This window comes from Haliotis rufescens, unplaced genomic scaffold, assembly GCF_023055435.1.
Source record: "Haliotis rufescens isolate VD_foot unplaced genomic scaffold, xgHalRufe1.0.p SCAF_5, whole genome shotgun sequence".
Classification (NCBI taxonomy): Eukaryota; Metazoa; Mollusca; class Gastropoda; order Lepetellida; family Haliotidae; genus Haliotis; species Haliotis rufescens.
Genome location: NW_025964223.1, coordinates 48,195,698 through 48,216,222, shown reverse-complemented (window position 1 = coordinate 48,216,222; position 20,525 = coordinate 48,195,698). Strand labels below are relative to the sequence as shown.

The 20,525-nt window shown below is 39.4% G+C and overlaps 1 protein-coding gene across 1 annotated transcript in view; it reads left to right on the top strand.

The window, feature by feature from the left end:
• Nucleotides 1–20,525, top strand: part of LOC124137117 (E3 ubiquitin-protein ligase rnf213-alpha-like) — a 389,816-nt gene that overhangs the window by 180,901 nt on the left and 188,390 nt on the right. Inside the window, exons 19-22 of the mRNA XM_048383821.1 lie at nt 10,511–10,731; nt 13,476–13,628; nt 19,040–19,228; nt 19,407–20,016. Coding sequence (XP_048239778.1) covers nt 10,511–10,731; nt 13,476–13,628; nt 19,040–19,228; nt 19,407–20,016 — 1,173 coding nt within the window. The remainder of the gene's footprint in view (nt 1–10,510; nt 10,732–13,475; nt 13,629–19,039; nt 19,229–19,406; nt 20,017–20,525) is intronic.

Sequence of the window (20,525 nt, the reverse complement as noted above, 5' to 3'; positions counted from 1 at the left end):
AAAACTACATTGATGGATTCTTTTTAAGTTTAGGGATCAGTTTCCATACTAAGGGAAGAGGTGCAGTACAAAGTTTGTATTTTGATATGTATATTTTCTGAAATAATATGATTTTTTTCAATGTTTTGAACTTCAACATTTGTGTGACCTATAACTTGAAAACTACTTCATGGATTCTTTTCCATTTGAGGGTACAGTTTCTATGACAGGAGAAGAGGTACAGTGCAAAGTTAATTTTGATAAGTGGATTTTCTGAGAAAATATTGCTTTTTCATGTTTTGAACTTAGAAATATGTTGGAGTCAAGGTTGGGGGTATTTGTGAGCCCTGTTCACTTGTTGCCTTGTTTTTGTAACATTTCACCAACATTTTACCAAATTTTGATGAACTCACTTAGGAGATAGGTCAGACTAAAAAATCATCCAAATGAGTCCATATTAGCAAGATCACATTGCAAGTACTAATACTGGTTTCCTGATGATAACATGAACAAATATTGATGTTTAACTGGTACTCAAAGAAAAAGAGACCTTGCATTGTTAATATGTGGGTAACCATATACTGTAAAACGTGAAATTAATGCGCGCGTGAATTAAATGCGAATAATGCGAGTGGTTTTTGCTCGCATTATTAAACATCGCATTTATATCAACAATAAGACATTTTGGATAGCAGAAATACCAACTCAGACATACGCTGAAAACAAATAACTATGTATTCCACATCACTGTTTATTGAGCAGCACTTGTAACAAGTATACTCACATGCAAAAGAAACGCGAGTGGTTTTAAGCAAATAGGTAACAAACACGGAACCATAAATTGATACGACATTTAGCATGTAGTGAAGCCTGATGGTGTTATCAATATTTTTGGTTGCATTTTGGAAGCCCCGAGTAAAAACGCACCATTTCAATGAATATGTGGGTATCATGCACCCATTTTTCGCGAAATTGAAAATGCACGAACTGTCATGAACTGTAGTTGGTATAAAACTGTGGCCGATTTTTGGACCTACCACTCCTTGGTCAACAATGCCACACCTAACTCAAATTCAGAGAAACCAGGCTATCAGACGTTTGGAAGCTGGAGAGTCTGTCCAAGATATTGCCCGTCATTTCAACGTTAACATAACCACAATTTACCGTCTCCTGCATCGATACAATGCTACACAGACCACAGATGACCTTCCTCGGAGCGGTTGTCCTAGGGTCACCACACCTCGACAAGATTGGTAGATTACCCGTCAACACCAGCGACATCCGTTCCTAACTGGAAGTGAAAGTTTTCGACAGACCATAGGAACACATAATCGACACATTAGCCGGGACACTGTGATCCGACGTCTCCATTCCAACAACCTCAGATGTCCCCGACCAGCACGTTGTCCTGTTCTCCAACCACGGCATCGCGTCATGATATGGGCAGGGATTGGACTTAATGAGAGACTTGGACACGGCGTCACTGCTCAGCAGTATATTGACCAAGTGATCAGACCCCACCTTGTTCCATTTTTTGCACATCAACCATACATTTTCCAGCGGACAACGCTCACCCCCATGTGGCCAGAGCTACCATGGCCTTTCTGCAACAACACAACATCCGTGTTCTACGCACAGCTGCTCTGGATGTGTGCAGGAGGATCCCTAGGGCTTTCACAAATCGTCTGATCCACTCAATGTACTGGAGATGTGTGGCAGTGATCAATGCTAATGGCAGTCACACCAGGTATTGACTGACATTTTGGGTATTGACCCGAAACTGTGTAAAGCCCTTAACATTTGAAAAAAACAATTATGTCATCTGCCTTTTAATCCATTAAACTGTCTTCAGATAAATTTTTGTCAATCTTGCCCTATTAGTATTTCTTGTCTTTACTGTTCAAAATAAATAACATGTATACTGCATACTCGACTTGCGTTTCTTTTGCGTGTGAGTATATATAAACAATGCCATTCAAACACTAATTACATCCTGTGAATTGTCACTTCTGGGGTCAAGACAAGCGTTCTACTCACTCATGTCATCACTGATGACACCTGTCTTTGCTCTTTGCGACTGCATCAAAAGGCAGACACGAGCCAGCGCGCACGTATTGTTTTAGCTGAAGTACTCTACTCAGCGCTAATAAGCGGTGCTATTTGGTGTGTGATTGGATTAATGTAAGGATGGATTAAGGTGGGGATTCTCCTATAAACCTGACAAAGGACATTTTGTTTAGATATAAATCCACTGATGCTTGAGAGGAGGGGGTGTCGCATTCATATTGAGTCGCATTTTTTGCTAGGGGCCAGGGATCACATTATTTTGGAGACGCATTCATTTCATGTTTTACAGTTTTATTGCTTTTGAAGTTTAAGGGAAAGTGTATTGCCATGTTTTGTGAAATTGAAACTGATGTGAATAGCAACTGTTTTATGTTAATTTCTAATGCTGAATACTCTGTACATAGCCATCAAAAATGTGAATTGATAGGGTTTTAAAAAATTGAAAACGGGGAAATTACTATTTCCACAAATATAGTGATAATATTAGCCAGAAAAAATAATGAATAGGGTAAAAGTTGTTCAGCAGGTACTTTTTAATTGTACTGATGAAAAGATACCTATCCAATGATGATGGTATTGATGCTATGGTGACATATTTGAGTCTTCAGATGGGCATCCTTGAGTCACCAGATAAGTTAAAATGAGATCTGAATGTAAAATGGCACCATTTATATTATTTGATCTGTATACAGAAACCAAACTCTATTTTACCATTTACCAAACATTTATTCAACAGACTATATTTGCCAGTTTAAAAAAAATTCAAACCATGTAATACTATTCAATATACATTCTCATCCTGTACATTGATAAACTTGTGAATGATATTGTAAACACTGATTGTAGTGGTATTTTTGTAGACAAAATTTTACAGGCATTATCAATTTTGTTATTTGTGGATGAGGTTGCAATATTTGCAGATAATGTTAAATTTGGCAGAAAAAGATAGATGTTTTATATAAATATTGTGCTAAGTGGGTAGTATCTATAAATACTAACAAAACTAGTTGTTAGGGCCAGAAAGACTTGGAAGTAGTATCATACTACAAATAAGTCTTGCAAATCCTCTACCTCTATTACATCTTTGCCATAAATCCTGTATTTTGGCTTCAGTCACACTAACCAAATAAATTCAAAATACCAATACGGTCACTCGGAGGTGGAAGCAGACTTTTATGAAGTCATTATTAAATCAGGCTGACGACTCACTCCAGCATGATTATACGCAGGGATATACTTTTGTGGAACTCATAGAGGATTTATATCATCTCATGCCTGTACTCCAACCTCCTATGACAGAAAATTCGCCAGCTAAGATGCCAGTGTATGGGGGATGTCATGCTCCTACATCATCTCAACACATCAACCAGACATTGCCTTGGCTTAGTAGACCAGCTGTCGGAAAGTCTACTCAATCTCAGGAAAGTCTACTCAAGCTTCACAGATTAAGGATATGTCCTCGGTATCCAGATATTATATGGACACTGGCGCTTATATCAACTGGTTTGTTGTCGGAATCATTCGAACCATTACAGACATCATATGAAGGCATACCTGGACAGACTCCTATGACTATTAGGATAGATTAAGTCGGATTCATCCACAGCCTGCTAGACACCATAGTCAGAATGCAGGAAGACTTACTCTCCACCCAAGTCTGGATATCTCCACAGCTATTATGGATCAACAACTACTAGCAGAGATTCGTTCAAGAGCTGTTTCTAGCCTAACCAACAAGCTGATAATGTCACAACCAATTTCTGCTCCAAAGACAAATACGGACAAATTGGGACATGATGAAGTCAGACAAGATACAACGGAATGATTCCAAGCATCAACTATCAGCCTAGCTGCCAAGGCACATGGATCTTCCCTTCCCCAGAAACGTCCCTGGGATCAGAAGGACTCGTCATATAAACAGCCTCACAAGAATAAGTTTGTCCCCCCCTCCGTGTCGGAGGTACGACAAGCGTCAGTCTTCTCAGGAATCTTTTCATCAGTCTGACTACAAGAAACAAAGATCCTATTGCCGGGGCAGATCAGGGGACTACAATTTATGCCTACTGTCTTTCAACTAACATAATGCCGACTCTGGGGCCAGTGGGAGGGCGTCTTCTGTCGTACGCCGAAAATTGGAAGCAGGTTACGCCCGACCGCTGTCGTGGCTCACAGATACAAACTGCATTTCAAGAAACATCCTATCTTGAAATCTCAAGCCGTCGGACGCAGATTTCATGTAGTCAGAGCCAAGCCAGCGGCAGCAGATCTGGCCGTCAGGAAGCTACTAAAGAAGCAAGCCATTCAGAGACTAGCGGAGACCAATAAGACCAAAGCTTAAATTTTTCAGGTATTCCTAGTTCCGAAGAAGAATACGACAGACATGAGAATGATAAGCGACCTAAAGACCCTCAACTGGGTCATCGTTCACAACACCAGACCAGTCGTCACTTTTTTCATGGGGATCAACTTGCCCCTACACCGGCAACATCACAGTTCCTACTCAGAACTCAGACACACCTCTGGTCTGTCAACCACAGGGTTCACAGAGGATTGGCTGTGTGTGGAGCTTGAACCTAGTCGATTCAGCATACGTGATTACAGTTTACTGCACAGGAAGAATTACATGTCATGTGTCAAGACTGACTGTAAACATCTGTGACCGTAATCAGGTCAAATGACCTTGTGGGATCCATGCAGTATATTTGTACAGACTGACTTACATGATCGCTTATGCATAACACTGCAACCACTCGACCATACACTGTCGCTGTACATCATGTAGCCGATTCACAAACTACAAAGGACAGCCGAGGCCTGCTTGCACCGTGAACAAGACACCACGCGCAAGATATAACAATGGGAATGCTTATGGAAAGCCCAAGGCTTGGAAATGATTCGCACGGTACAATCTTTCAGACCAAGGATTTCTTTGTATTCAACCTGTCCTACGCAATACATTGTTGAATCCTTCCCACAAACCCTTCTCGGCACAGAACTGGTGCGCCTATACGTCTACCAGGGATTTGGCATTGGTTGTCTGACAACACAGTTTTCCATGTTTCATCATGTCCCGACAAGGGCTGAGACTTGACTGAAGTGGATGAGCTGACTCCATCAGTTATTGGATGGAAGCGAGAACCATCAACTCTGGTTTATGTCAGCCCAGTTCCCGTCCCAAGGGCTCACCAGATTGATGTGCTATTGATGGATTGGATGGATCTATTTGCATACACATTCCCAACATGGTCTCTCCTAGACAAGGTCATCCGGACGGTGGAGGAGATGGATTGCATGATAATCCTGATAGCACCAATCTAGGCCAGCAGAATGGGGTTCCCCAGATTATTAAGTGACAACCGGAAGTGACGTCAGCACCAGTAATAGTTTCACAAATCCAAATTTAACAAGAAATGACGTCACTGGGTAGAAATAGACCAAAAATGACATCATTATTACCAACAAGATCAGCAAATATAACGGTAATTCTCATGAAGGTATCACATATTTGACTGATTCTTCATACATTTCTGATTTTCAAGTCCTCAAGGGGAATTTCAGAGGAAATTACCTCAATGTGGGTTTAGAATCAGTGAATAATGGTTTCCAGAAGAGGATTACTGTCAATTACACAGGGAGTTACTAGAGGCAGATCCCGCTGGGTCCCCCTGGTATATTCTGGCAAAGATGTAATAGAGGTAGAGTATTCGCATGAATTATCGAACAATAGTTATCATTGTTAATACCGTATTTTCTTGAGTATAGTGCACACTTTTTGAAAAAAACACAGCTGTGTAGAAGGGGGTGCGCATTATACACGAATTAATGAGTTTTGATGTTTTTTCCCCAATGGAAAGACATTACCGTGAGCACGTATACCGGAAATACCATGTCAACAAATCCATACTGAAGTACGCAAATTAGTCAAATTAGTGTTCTTTGTATATCTGGACTTATGTTTGTAACTTATTTTATTAATTTTATTCAAAATTCCTTTTAATATTGTTTTAGTTAATTTCGGCAAAATCATGTGTGAAGCGATCAGAAGATCGCACAACTCACCGTTATTAACAGCAACCACGGTCAGATTACCGCTATTGATGCCTTGAAATGATCTTTAGTTGACAGAGAATGGATACATATATCATAAATGCCATACTGTGACTCGTTAAAAGTCATATTTGTTTTTGTTGGTTGATTCTATGTCAACACGTAATTGTCGAGATCGTGCGATCACGTGCATGGGAGCCTTGACAGTGACTGGTCAGACTGGTTCCATGTAAAAAATAATACCAGGCAATAGCGATCAGCTGCTCCGCTTAGGGCTAATATTATTTTAAATCTGCATCTAAATTAACAAGATATTTGAATATATTATTCCTGATAAAAAATAGTTTCAGATACAATTTTTGCTGATCCTTGCATTAAAATCCTGTAAAGTTATATCATTGGGTGTGTCTTGACTGAATCACCGGTAGATTCCAAGAAAACGTGTGTACGGCTGATTGCCCTGTCCGGCTTAGTTTACGAAAAAATACACAAGGTAATCTTTATCCCTGGATATAAAACAATGCCTAGCAGAACAAAAAATACAATTTAAACGGTAAATCAACATGTCTGGTGATTTTTTATCTCAAATTTCGAATTTGTACTGACCAATTTTTAAGTTTCTCATCACCCGTTCATTGCACCCAATGTTGCAGCACCTAATCTAGGAGATTTAAAAGATGTTGAGGTTCGAGGCTCCAGTAATAACACCTTGTACAATCTTGTCCACACTGGTGATAATAAATGGATTATGCTCGAAACATATATCGACTGGCTACCAAACATCATCATTAAACCACCATATATCATCATCACATATAAAATAATGAATAGTGGAAATATACTGGGGGCATATATTCCATCAAAACGAGAGAGTGTGTTCGCTGCTCCACTACTGGAGAAACCAGGTCATATGTTAATGAATCATCCAGCATTCAAAGATATTAGCATAAATGTGGTTACTGCATTCGCTGGTGTATTAAATAACTTGAGGGCTATGCCTTACTTACTTACACTGGAGATTTTACGTGCGCTTTCCGAATCTAGCATATTTTGCACATGGGCCCGGCCGGGCCATTTAGTGTATTTCGAAAAGGGAAAAAAATAATTGGCAACCCAGGGGGAGAATTTATTGGCTATGCCTGTTGGCTCTACCCTTTATAAAGAAGTCTTGTTGGGGGATGCTCGATAAAATTTCCTCTCTGTATTACCAGTGTAAGCTGCCAAAATCTACCCCCCTTCAGAGTATACCTAAGTCTTAAATGGGGTAAAAACCATGAGCATCAAACATGCTTTCAAGTCTTGAAGGTGTGAGTTGTCATAGCGACTGATTTACGACACCCATTGTCTGAAGAACATTTAATTGCAAAGGCTCATTACCCTGGAGCCATGACATCTATGTGCCTTAAAACACTTAATTGCTGTTATTTATAAGATACTAATCCTAATTGTTAATCCCCATTTTTGTGTACATCGACCGTCTGCCATCCTGCTGATGAATTACTGTTTACATTTATATTTATTACTTACTAAATGTCAGGTGACCTTGGCTATATAAGCCTTGGTCCAGAGAGATTGAGAGTCTCCCTCAGTGGACTACAAGCCCTCAAAAATAAAAACACTAAAAACAGCCCCAAACTAATAAATCAAATACTCAATAGCTCAAACAACTTAACTAAGGCAGGTAAACAAATAGAGTTCATTTGGATCCCCGCCCACGTAGGAATCTTTGGAAATGAAAAGGTAGATAAAGCAGCAAAATTATCCCTTAAACTCCCAGAAAGCTTAAACTTACCCAGCTCATAATCAGAAATCAAAAGTGTCACTAAACAAAAAATCAACAAAAAATGGCAAAATATATACCAAAACTCAAATAGCCAAATCAGGAAAGTACTAAAAAAAACACCTAAATAAACCAAAAATACTACAGAATCAATCCTAAATCCACAAAATAAATTAGAAAAATTCAAAGCCTTAGGCATATACCTAATTAAAACAGGACTAATTAGTCGCATTTAAACCCAAAATAAAATAATATTAAAACCAAAACTACCTTATCAAACAACCACCCAACACACACGGCTCCCTTAGTTCGTCCCCCACCCACTCTTGGCATTCTTTCCAAATCTCAAAATTTCAAAATTACTATATAAGCAACCCGTAAAGCCCCCCCTCCTGGGTATCACAAACTCACTTTTCCCCTTTTTGGAAACACATTAAATGGCCTGGCCAGGCCCGTGTGCGACATACGCTTGCAGTCTGAAAGCGCACGTTAAATTTCCAATATAAGTAAGTAAGTAAGAGATTGTGAAGATTAAGCCCCCTCTTGGGTTGCACACACCACTTTCGCCCCTTTCGGAAACACATTAAATGGCCTGGCCGGGCCCGTGTGCGAAATACGCATCAGTCGGAAAGCGCATGTTAAATCTCCAAAGTAAGTAAGTAAGTAAGTGAGATTGAGAAGAAGGAAAAAAGAAAGGTTTACCCTTAGCCTAGCTAGGGTTAGGCTGGGTGCTCCGGGGCACCTAGACAACAACTACTACCACTATGTGCTGACCTGGCACATAGTGTCTTTTGTATGTATATATCTACATGAATAAAGTAAAACTGTATATACCGCAAGCCATCGTCTCCAAGTTGTCACTTCCTACTGAGAACCATACGTGAGCCCCTTGCATATACGAGAATGCAAATTATTCATTTATCAACGTCGGACCGACACGCGTTGTTAGAGTATTTGAACTGTATGGAACATTTAACTCACTAAGATATTTTTGCCCTATAATATACATCTAATAAGGTTGATGTATAGCCTCCAGACCTTGTCAGTGAACCATTTAAAGACTCTTGAATATTATATATGTTTATAATATGGGGTTATATCCTGCGGTCGATGAAGTATTTGAAAAGACGGACACTGTGGATGGGTTTTGATAATATCAAATAAGTGAAGTAACACATCAACTAGAGAAGGAGCATGATTCTCGAATTGTATTATGTAAAATGTATCGCAGAGCTGTAAATGCCCTTGATGAAGTTGACACTGCACTTATAGCAAATAGCAAGGGGCTTGGTGCAGCTGGTGTTGGTTTATTATCAACTATAATTGCTACACCTATCGTACTTGGAATGGAAGTAGCAGCTGGAGTCTCTGGACTGACAGGAATAGCTCTTAAACTTATTTCTTGCCAGATGCAAAAGAAAGCATTAAAACATAATAGTGTCTGTGTGCTGGCTGAATTGCATTGACAATTATATCTCAACAGCACTAACTGATTGCAAGATATCTGAGGAAAAGTTTCGTTTAGTGTTGTCAGAATTCACCAAATACAACATAATGAAACAGGATATTTGGTCAAATTCTCATAGGACCAGTGGGATTTGTGAAGACAAGCATAAAATGTTTAGGACAGGGGAGACAACAAGCACACCAAGTATTCAGTGCCAAAACCAGAGAACTGGTGGGAGATTAAGAATAAGTGTTTCCTCAATATAGGATGGCATCTTGATAAATATTGATGCTATGCATGACGATCATTGGATCACATCATTGATAAAACTTAAGACCTCCATGGAAGGATTGCCAGGACCTGGAACTGGTCCAGGGTGGAGTTGTCCTGTACCCCTATCATCTATAGTACTGCTATGTTGAAAATTTACACTACTTATAGTCATTGCTCATCCACTTTATTCAAAATGTAATGACACGTTTAGTTATAGGTAGGATTCAAACACATATGTTCCGATTTTCTCAAAATGCATTTTTGGCTCTGTAAACATCACTGAAATTGCCGGACAAGGAAGCTGAACTTTGGCATGTATGTTTTTCCTCATGATGACTTCATATAGTTTCTTTAAGTCCACAGTATTTATGCAGAAACACTGACAGTAACTATTGTTTAAACTATTGACTACTTACCCAGGTGCTCCACAGTTCATTGGAACTATTCAGTATATTTTTTCAAATGTAATTTATAAACAATTTATATGCAAACATAAATCAAATTCAGTCAAATGAGTCTCATTTCAAGATGATTAGGTTTACAGACTTTAATAAATTTGGCTCTAATTCAACTTGCAAACATGTATTTTGTTAGTTCCTTTCTGGTTAAATCAGTAGCCAAATTGGTCAGTCAGTATCAGTGATATATGTGGTCAAATGTCAGCTTGGCCTGATATGTGCTAGTTTCTTATGGACTGAAAACAATTTCAACTTGTTATTGGACAAAAAGTAAAAGACAAAGTCAAATTCAGTAGTTCAGTATTGCAATACATACCCACAGTTGAGCACAAATCTAGAATGTTGGTTGTAATGAGCAATTAAATACACATTTTATACATGTACAGTTTTCTTTGGGTAAGGATTTGATAGCAAAGAATGATATGGGATTTAAATTTATTTTTGTTGAAAAATATTTAGGTGGCGTGAAGGAACTGAAGGTGTTTGTGGACCTGGCTTTCATCTCAGCTGGGGAGGAACCGATGGAAATACACAAAGTCAACTGTTTCCACTCAGCAACCACTGGATATGCTCCACTGATCTTCAACACACCACAGACTGCAGACTATGCCACTTTCCTCAAGAACTGTAAAGCTGTTTTGCGGGAACTTGAAACAGACACAAAACTCCCAGACAAATTGGTAAGTTTGCAATCATTTATGGTTGTAGGCGATTCTTTGGTCCAAAATTGTGTTACACAACAATTGGTAACGTCATCGTAAGGGTGTTCAGGAGTTATGACCCATGATTCTTTGAGGGATGACTCACATATGTATTGTCTGTATTCTGTAGTGTCATCATCTCATTTATTGTATGAACTATTGATATTTGTAACCTTTATTGGGTTCAACTTTTTTAAAGCTTAGAAAACTTCTTAACTGAAAATAGATAGGTCCATGGTTAAATCTCACGACAGAGCTTACTCTTATTGAATTGAATGTGATAAGATATTCAAGAGGACAACTGTCATCTTTGTAGATGTTTTAGCTCTCCTGACTGACAGTAAAGGGAGCTTATATCCTAAGTGTGTGAATGTCAGATCTAGCGGTGAAGTTCATGCAATATTTGGCCCTCACTCTATGAATGTTCATGTTCATTGAACTCACACAAATTGAATGTCAATGTCCCTATTTTGTACCTTGAAGGATGTATACACATTTTTATTTAATATGTGTCTTCTTGTTTTCACTGACAGCCATACCAGCTGTTTCGGTGAGGACAAAATGTTCTCAAAATGAGAGATGACATAAGTGTGACAAATTGTTCGACAGTAACATCTTTTCTTGTTTGGTTACAACAAATAGATTTAATTAAATAATATTGCCATTAAATGAGAAATATCTGTTTATAACTACCTCTAAGTCAGTCACTGTGACAGTGTGTCACAATACATATACATGTACTTCATGTACAGGACATCAAAATGGCCAACATGGTCAATCTGACGGGAGATTTCCAAAGTGGTCAGTGAACCTGTGGTGATAAGTGTTTGTCATCATTGATCAATTGCCTACTCCTTCAGAGGTGATTATAAAGATGTGTTGACTAGATATAGAATTAAATTTATAGATTGCTGTAGAGTTTTGATGACTGTCTCTGTCAGTCCAGGCATTGATGGAGTCGATATTTTGGATGTGCATTACTTCATTTTGTTCACTAGAAACGGTCGTAGTGAGGATATTTGATCAAACACAGACTTTTTCCAATGTATGCAAAACGTTGAGTTTTAAGTTTAAAGTATCTAAGGTCTTTTTCTTATTAGTTGTTTCATGGATTTTTTCCTCAAGATCTGAAATTGGTGGTTAAAATGAAAAAAATAAAATTTTAAACTTATCCTATCTCACACTATGCATTTCTTCCTTTTCTTTCCATCCTTGTGTGGAAACGTCCTTAAACAAAGTTTGCAGCTTCTGAAACCATTTTGCCAGAACACCCCTTGCATTGCCATGGTCACCACATAAACTCATGCACCGTGACATAAGTGGCTTGATCACCTGACGCTTTATGCCACATCATTCTTTTTCCCTTCCCCTCCGAGTGGAGACGTGTTATCAGTAGAGAATACATTTTTTGTTTCCTCTTGTATATTTTCAACATCTACACCCTGAGATTGATCAGAGTAATTATGCCCATCCTGTAAAAGTGTTGCTACATTTTACACCTTGCGATCCACATGAACTTTGTGGCTACTGGTCACTGCTGTTCCTGATGAGCACATCTCTCGGAGGAAGCCTTCCAACAACTATTGGCGTATATGTCATACACGCTCTGTCGATCAAAGTAATGTATGCAGAACACGGACTGCCTTTATTTCTAAATCATGTCACTATAAAACCAGCTGTCACATAGTCAGTCAAGGCGATTGTCTAACAGCATCCTACATCTACCAATGCATCACTTTTGGTAGAAGATGGCATTGTTTCAGACAGCTTTCTCCACAGCAATTTTCCTGCCAAGACCTAGTTGGAGTCAAGTACCAAGGCACTTGTATCACCGCCAACATCTATAACCTACGTCTAAGACGTTCCTACTGGGACTACAGCGATGGCTACAACCCTCTCGGTGCTCCCCGTCCCTCAGATGCTAGTCACCTATCATCCCCTGCTCCCGACGGGAGGATGTAGTTTAGTTCATAGAAGTCATCCCATTACAGACTACATGCAGTCTCTCCCCTTTACTATTGACCAGGGCAGGGATTAGAAGCTCGTATTCGACCTCCCTTTCACCTTAAAAGATAAAAAAAAATTCTCACATTTTTTTGGCAAATGTAGGTATTGTTTATGCGCTGGTGATGTGCTTCATTCCAATTCGCCTTATAGATGGGGTATATAAATTAGCATCAATTTTGAAGGCTTTTAAAGGGAGGGTCGCTTTATAGACGGCACTATTGAAAATACAGTAGCTAATGATTTCACGATGAATAAACTTCAGCTCACTTTGAGTGTGCCTGGTGAGCAACAGTGACTTGGTGCTATTTGCTGAATTACTTGTTCGTTTTACCATGCATAATTGTGACATCTGATAAGCAGTCAGAATATGATATTTCCAAGAACGCATGTTACCTTTTGTTGTGTATTTAGATTATTGGCATGACTTGGACCATCTGTAGTAAGGTCTGTTGCTGCAATAGCATTCATGATGAATATGTTATTTTGGCCTCAGAAAGTATTCATGTATCAAAGCAGTGTATCAACAGTCCGCAAGTCCAAGTCTATTGGCAATGTGAAATTATGCAAAGACTAGTTGTTTCCGAAAACAGTAAGGAAATCTGTGCACCACTACCATTATCTATGGCAGAAATTGTGTTGATGCCGCATTTTAGCATGTTCACGTAATCATTTTGACATAATGTTGCAGATATTCCAGAAATATATTTGTTACACAGATTGACGCCAATCTTCATCTTACATGGCTAAAGGAGGTAAAAGCGTCACATGGATCAGTGGAAGTCACATCCCTCTCACAGGCAAGAATGATCAACTCCCAGGGTGTATACAGGATTGGCAACCTACTGAATATAAAGAATGTGTCTGATCTGGTAAATAAACATTGATCTCTGGAAAAAAATGTAAATTTATGTGAATAAAACCTCTAGTCTACCCAAAGCCTATACTCCTTTAAGTATTGTGGCAACAGCAATGTACTAAGGGACACTGGTGACAATTTTCCTTGGTTATTGTTTTTGTCCGATGGTTACCCAGATGATACCCCAGAAATTGTGACAAGTTAGCAACCAGTACCATGCCCATCGTAAGCACATTTGTCAATTTTATTAAAAGTATAAGGGTGTTTGATCATATTGACCAACCAAATGAAATAATTTTGATAAGTCACTTGATTTTTGGTCGCACTATTTTGACGCAAGCTAAATATTTCACATGAGCATTGCTTATTTTATTATGTATATATGTTATAGTCAGTGTGTTAAATGACTAAAATTTTCACTTAGGCAATTTATTAAATACATAAATGTTCAGTGTTTTTTTCATGACTGAAAAATCTGTCCATCTAGTTTATGATGACATTAAAAGTGACTGAAAATGATAGGATTAAATGAAAACAAAAGTCAAAGTACATTTCTATATATTTTGGCTGAAATATTTAGACATTTTATAAATTGCCTGAGTAAATCACATTTTACTCATTGACTGTAACATATACACGCCTTTCCAAAGAAAAGGCTTGTGAAAACAATGACAATGTTGTCTGTCTCACATCAAAGAACTTCCCAATGACAACATAGAGGAACAAGAATGATTCTGTTTAATGCTACAGCAAATTATTGAAATCAAAATGCAAATATTGTAATTACAACCTACCAGAGTTTTATGTATAATATTAGGCAATTACCTTGTTCAAGGAATGTATCCATAAATATCCACATAAAGGTACATATTTCTGCAGCTGTATTTTGGCTTCAGTCACACTAACTAAATTTTATCGGTCCAACCAACCGATCAGCCGACTGACCAGCTTGGTATAAACTTGCAAGCTTTTCCCTACCATGATACACGGGCAACAAGATCTTCACTTGGGTCTCAGCAGGGTACGAAAAGGCCATACTCCCCAGCAAAGACACTGTACGGTTGCAGCATGGACAGCAACCCAGCCGACCGTCCAGCCGACAGCCCAGCCGACCGTTAGGACACCGTAGGGTTACAGCACAACCTCCATGCCGATCGTCATACCATATGATTTACATCAACTGACCGTACCCAAATCAGCCGCTAGGACCACACGGGAGCGTCCAACTGACCGCTCAGCTGACCAAGATGATATTTCTGTACGTGCAGCCATCACAAGATGCACAGATTTAATCATACCAGAATCCTGGCACCAGAGGAAGACGAACTACAAGGGGAAGACGTGGCGGACTATTATGATTATCCACCCCACCTGCACCCCCAACCCCACCCCACCCCCAGCAGCTAAGCACGGTCACTCTAAGGCGGAAGTGGAGTTTTATGAAGAGATTAGTCAGGCTGACAACTTGGAGAGATATACTTTTGTAGAACTCATTGAGGAGTTATATCACCTCATCCCTGTAGTCCAACCACCTAGAAAATTCGCCACCTAAGATGCCGGAATTTGGGGGATGTCATGCTCCTACATCATATCAACACATTCACCAGACATTGCCCTTGGCTGAGTTATGACCAGATGTTGGAAAGTCTATTCGAGCTCAGACATTCCAAGCATCAACTATCAGCCTAGCTGCCAAGACACATGGATCTTCCCACCCCCACTCACTCAGACATTATAGACCCTTTCAACCTGGTTATGTCTTTGGACTGCAATTATACCTTAGTCTTTCTAAATAATGCTGACTCCAGGACCATTGGGAAAATTGGAAGCAAGTTACGCCTGACTGCTGGATTGTAGACGTCGTGGCTCACGAATACAAGCTGCATTTCAAGAAACATCCTATCTTGAAGACTCAAGCTGTCAGACGCAGATTTCATCTAGTCAGAGCCAAGCTAGTGGCAGCAAGAGATCGGGCTGTCAGGAAGCTACTTAAGAAGCAAGCCATTCAGAGACTAGTTGAGACCAAATTCTCCGGTATTCCTAGTTCCTGAAGAAGAAAACAAGACATGAGAATGATAAGCGACCTAAAAACACTAAACTGGGTCATCGTTCACAACACCGGACCAGTCGTCAATTTTTTCATGGGGATCAACTTGCCCCTACACTGGCAACATTACAGTTCCTACTCAGAACTCGGACACACCTCTGGTCTGTCAACCACAGGGTTCACAGAGGATTGGCTGTGTGTGGAGCTTGAACCTAGTCGACTCAGCATACGTGATTACAGTTTACTGCACAGGAAGAATTACATGTCATGTGTCAAGACTGACTGGTCAATCAGGTCAACTGACCTAGTGGAATCTGTGCAGTATATTTGTACAGACTGACTTACATGATTGCTTATGCATAACACTGCAACCACTCGACCAGACGCCTGTCGCTGTACATCATGTAGCTGATTCACAACTACAGTGGACATCCGATGCCTGCACGTGCAGTGAGTGAGACACCACACACCATCATCCCCTGATATAACAATGGGAACGCTTATGTGAAGCTAGAGGGATGGAAACGATATGTACAGTACGATCATTCAGACCAAGAAATATTTTTACATATTCAACCCGTCTTACACGATGCATTGTTGAATTCTTGCCAGGGCTACTCCTCGGCACAGGACTGGTGCGCCTATACGTCTACCAGGGATTTGGCATTGGTTGGCTGACAACACATTTTTCCGTGTTTCGTCATGTCCCGACATGGGCGGAGACTTGACTGAAGTGGACAAGCTGACTCCATCAGTTGTCGTATGGAAGCGAGACATATTCCCATCAAACTCATGGACCTTACATCTCCAGATCTTTGCTTGGATAACCATGTTATGGGACACATCACACCTAGATCTATTTGCCACCTACAAGAACAATCAACTCCGGTTTATGACAGCCCAGTTCCCGTCTCAAGGGCTCACCAGATTGATGCGCTATTGATGGATTGGATGGATCTATTTGCATAGGCATTCCCAACATGGTCTCTCCAAGACAAGGTCATCCACACGTAGGAGGTGACGGTTTGCATGATAATTCTGATAGCACCAATCTAGAGCAGCAGAACAGGGTCCCCCAGATAATTAAGTATACTAATGGAAGAACCTCTCCAGTTACCTATCCGTCGAGATCTGTTATGACAGCACAGGCCTAACATTTCTACGACAATCTACCCAGCCTACATCTAACCGCCTGGAAGTTATCACGCAAAAGATGCAGACATCCGGGTACTCTGGATTTGCCTCTGAAGCTGTGGCAAGATCATGGAGACCTTCATCCTCCCTTATATATGACAACAGATGGGATAAGTTCATCCAGTAGGGAAGACGACAAGGGATTATACCTAATACAATATCCATCCCTGTGATAGCAAATTTTTCTACAACATCTACATCAGGAAAATCATTTCTGTCATGGGATGATAGAAGGTTACAGATCTGCCAACATGACGGACTATCAATTGGAAACCATCCTATTCTAAACAGACTAATCGTCCCAGGGCTTGGTGTCGCTTATTTCTTGTCAATCTTGGCACGTGGTAGCAATTCAATAATGAAGTAATGTTATCCGATCTTGGTGGATTTTTATAGAGCAAGAGATGGGGGAATGCATGTGCATTTCAATTTGCACGGAACTCACGTGCATCGGGTTACCATGGCTGTTGCCGTGATGCATTTGGGCGATCGGTTTAATTGTCATCTGCATTGTTTTTTTATCATCAAATTTCATTTTTCCAGACAAGGTAATGTTAAATTTTAGAAACTTTGACAAAAATTACCCAGATATTTTTCATGCAATGTTACTTGGGGTGACATTTCTTTTGCGGTTCAGTATATATACATACATACATACATACATACATACATACATACATACATACATACATACATACATACATACATACATACATACATACATACATACATACATACATACATACACTTCCGGTTTGTCTCCTGGTTGTCCTTGCCTGCTTGGCCCCCCTCACAAGTTTGTGGTTGATGGCTGCTCTTCTCTTGGGAGGCATCATGAAAAGATGAAATGTGCCTTGGGTGAACTTAGGGAGTGGAGTGAAACAGTTCAGATACAATGAGCAATGAAATTGATGGTATTTAAAGCGATTGTGAACAAAGCAAAATAAACAACGTGAAAGCGATTAGATCCTGGATGACGATTGTGGTCCCCCCAGTGCATGAACTATTGCCCCATGCAGGCACGGTACAGGCTTGGGGGAGATTTAACTGCAGGGCTGATTGAGTTACAGCAGTAATTTGCCTATGGTTTGGATATGTTCAATAAAGCCATTCTGTAGTTTTTACTAAATGCAAATATTTTTCATGCATTTAATGGTTATATTATTTGAAAACTTAGTTATGTATGACATGTGATGAAAATCGTGTGTTATCAATGAAAGAATACTGTGACTTACTTTTATCTTTTTTGGATATATTGAATTCCAGCATCATATTTGGTTTTAATGTGTTATAGCTTTTTGGAATGTTCTTTAGATACTGATATTGAAGGTCTAATTCACTGTCAATGTAATACTATGTTCAAGAAGTGTCCTTGATGTAGTAGGATAAAACTTGATGCATATCATCCTGAGAGTGGAGCACTGAAATGGTTAAATTTTGAGCCCCTTCATTTATAGACAGACTCGCTGAAATGAGCAATCATAAGTAGCTCTGCTTGTTTGTGAACTAAACCAATCCCCTGTGTTTGTATGACATGGCAGTAAGAAACCAAAAATATTTAAACCATATTCGTATTTTATCAATTGCTTGCTGAGGTCTTCAAATAATACAATGTGAGTTTGATCCCTGCTTGTGACACATGTTTCATTACAAAATTTGCAATCATTCACTTTAGTGTCAAAGAAATGAAATATAAAATAAAAGAGAGATCCCTAATATTTCGAAGAATAAATTATTTGAAATGCTGGTTCAAAATAATGATTAATTGACACCAAACTACATTATTTCTCAGGAATGGACAGTTTGTTGTCAATTCTATCAACTTAATTGCTGAATCCAAATGGTCAGTGATTAATATTTCAGGACTGTCCTGTTGACATTTCACAAAATTTGAGTCATTCAGCAAAAGGGCTTGCTACCCGTAACTTTTTGTCATGTAATGCAGACTTCTTTCATTTTTTGTTTTCATTCTCCAAACAATATCTTATGACCACTAAGTGTAATTGTAAGGTTACTTGATTTTTAGTTAACACTAGATTTAATTCTCAACAAATATTGAAGGATAAAGATTTGTTGTGAGTGAATTAATATTTTGATTTAAACTTGATCACATGAATAGATGTATCATTGTAACAAGGGCATGAGAAAGTATTTGTGAAGTTTTCATACATGTTACATTCCAGTTCTTGAACAATGTCATCAGTCTTCACTTGTCTACTGACAATGTAGACACTGAAATGACCTTGGAGCAGACACAAGACAACCTGTCCCGGAAGTACAGCTTTGACCAGTTGGTGGATCTTCAAAGCAGACTGATGCTGGTGGCTGGCCAGGCAGATAAGGGCAAAGAAAATGTCGACGAATTCATCATGGTAATATCAAGTCAAAACATGCATTAAAGTAAAACAAGAGATAAAGTGAAAAATAGGAGACAATTAGTATTTGTTGTTTGCTTTATGAGTTTATGGTAAGGGATGATCGATAGTGTATTCATACAAACAATGCATGTGTGATTGAAAATTACTTCATCACTTTTTTTACTTTTTTCAGATGCTTGATGGAATAGTACGTTTGGCCAAAACTTACATCCGACTTTGCAGTGATGGCTGTGTATTGTTTGAATGTTGGAAAGGAGAATTTATGTGTGGCACTGACAGAAAGGTTTGCTCAGTTTTAGAATTTGGACATGATGAAGCAAGTGAAACATTGAAAGGTCATTGTGGCAAGGAAAATGTTACAGACTTTGTCCTTGCCCTTGCAAAACAATTTGAGGACTTCCATGATGAATGGATGAACTGTGTCAGTGACAAGAGAGATGACTATTTGGAGCTGAACTTCTACACCATAGAGCAATTGGTGTTCCTCCAGAGAGAACTCATCAAACTAGGCACAGAGGAGGAACCTTCCGTTCATGTGTACTCAATGTTGTCTCTGATCAAGCCTGACTGTACCCAAGCAGATCTCACTGATGCCATGCAAACAGCAAAACATGTTGTCTTTGCTCAGGAGGAAGACAGTCAACAAGAATTGTCAGTTGAGGAGACTTTGGAAAAATGTGATCCTAAACAAGCCTTCATTAATGCCATGCTTGACACAAACTTCTCAGAGAGTTTGGCAGAACGTGCCCTTGAGGCCATTGGTCCTGATGATGTTAACAGTGGTAGGTTATACTTACCTTCTTTAAAGTCTCTTTAGTAGGATTACAAACAGGTTTATGTCACATCAGCCATACTGACAAAATAATTTATGGCCATTACTCAGCCATTTTTGCTCAAACTGTAATGAAATTTGGAATATGCTATAGCTGGTGGTGGGAATCAACATGTCTCTAGTATGGTAAACATCATCTACTCATGGGGTGCACGGGTGGCCCAGTCGTCTAAGGTGCCACGATTCACAGAGTTGCGTCCCTTGTGTACGCCAGAAACCTTTATTGTGGGTTCGAATCCCGGTTTGCCCTAATTATGTTTCTAGGTTTGTCAGCACCATACCCATGCTCATGGGTTTCACTGAAGTGGTAAACGTCTGAGACCTCATCACCTCAGGCTTTCCTCTCACATTAAACTGACACACAGTGATATAACTGGAATAATGTTAAAAGTGACGTTAAACCCAACTCACTCACTCAAGTGAAAATACTTGTTACCCACAGTTGAAGTGTTACTTGAC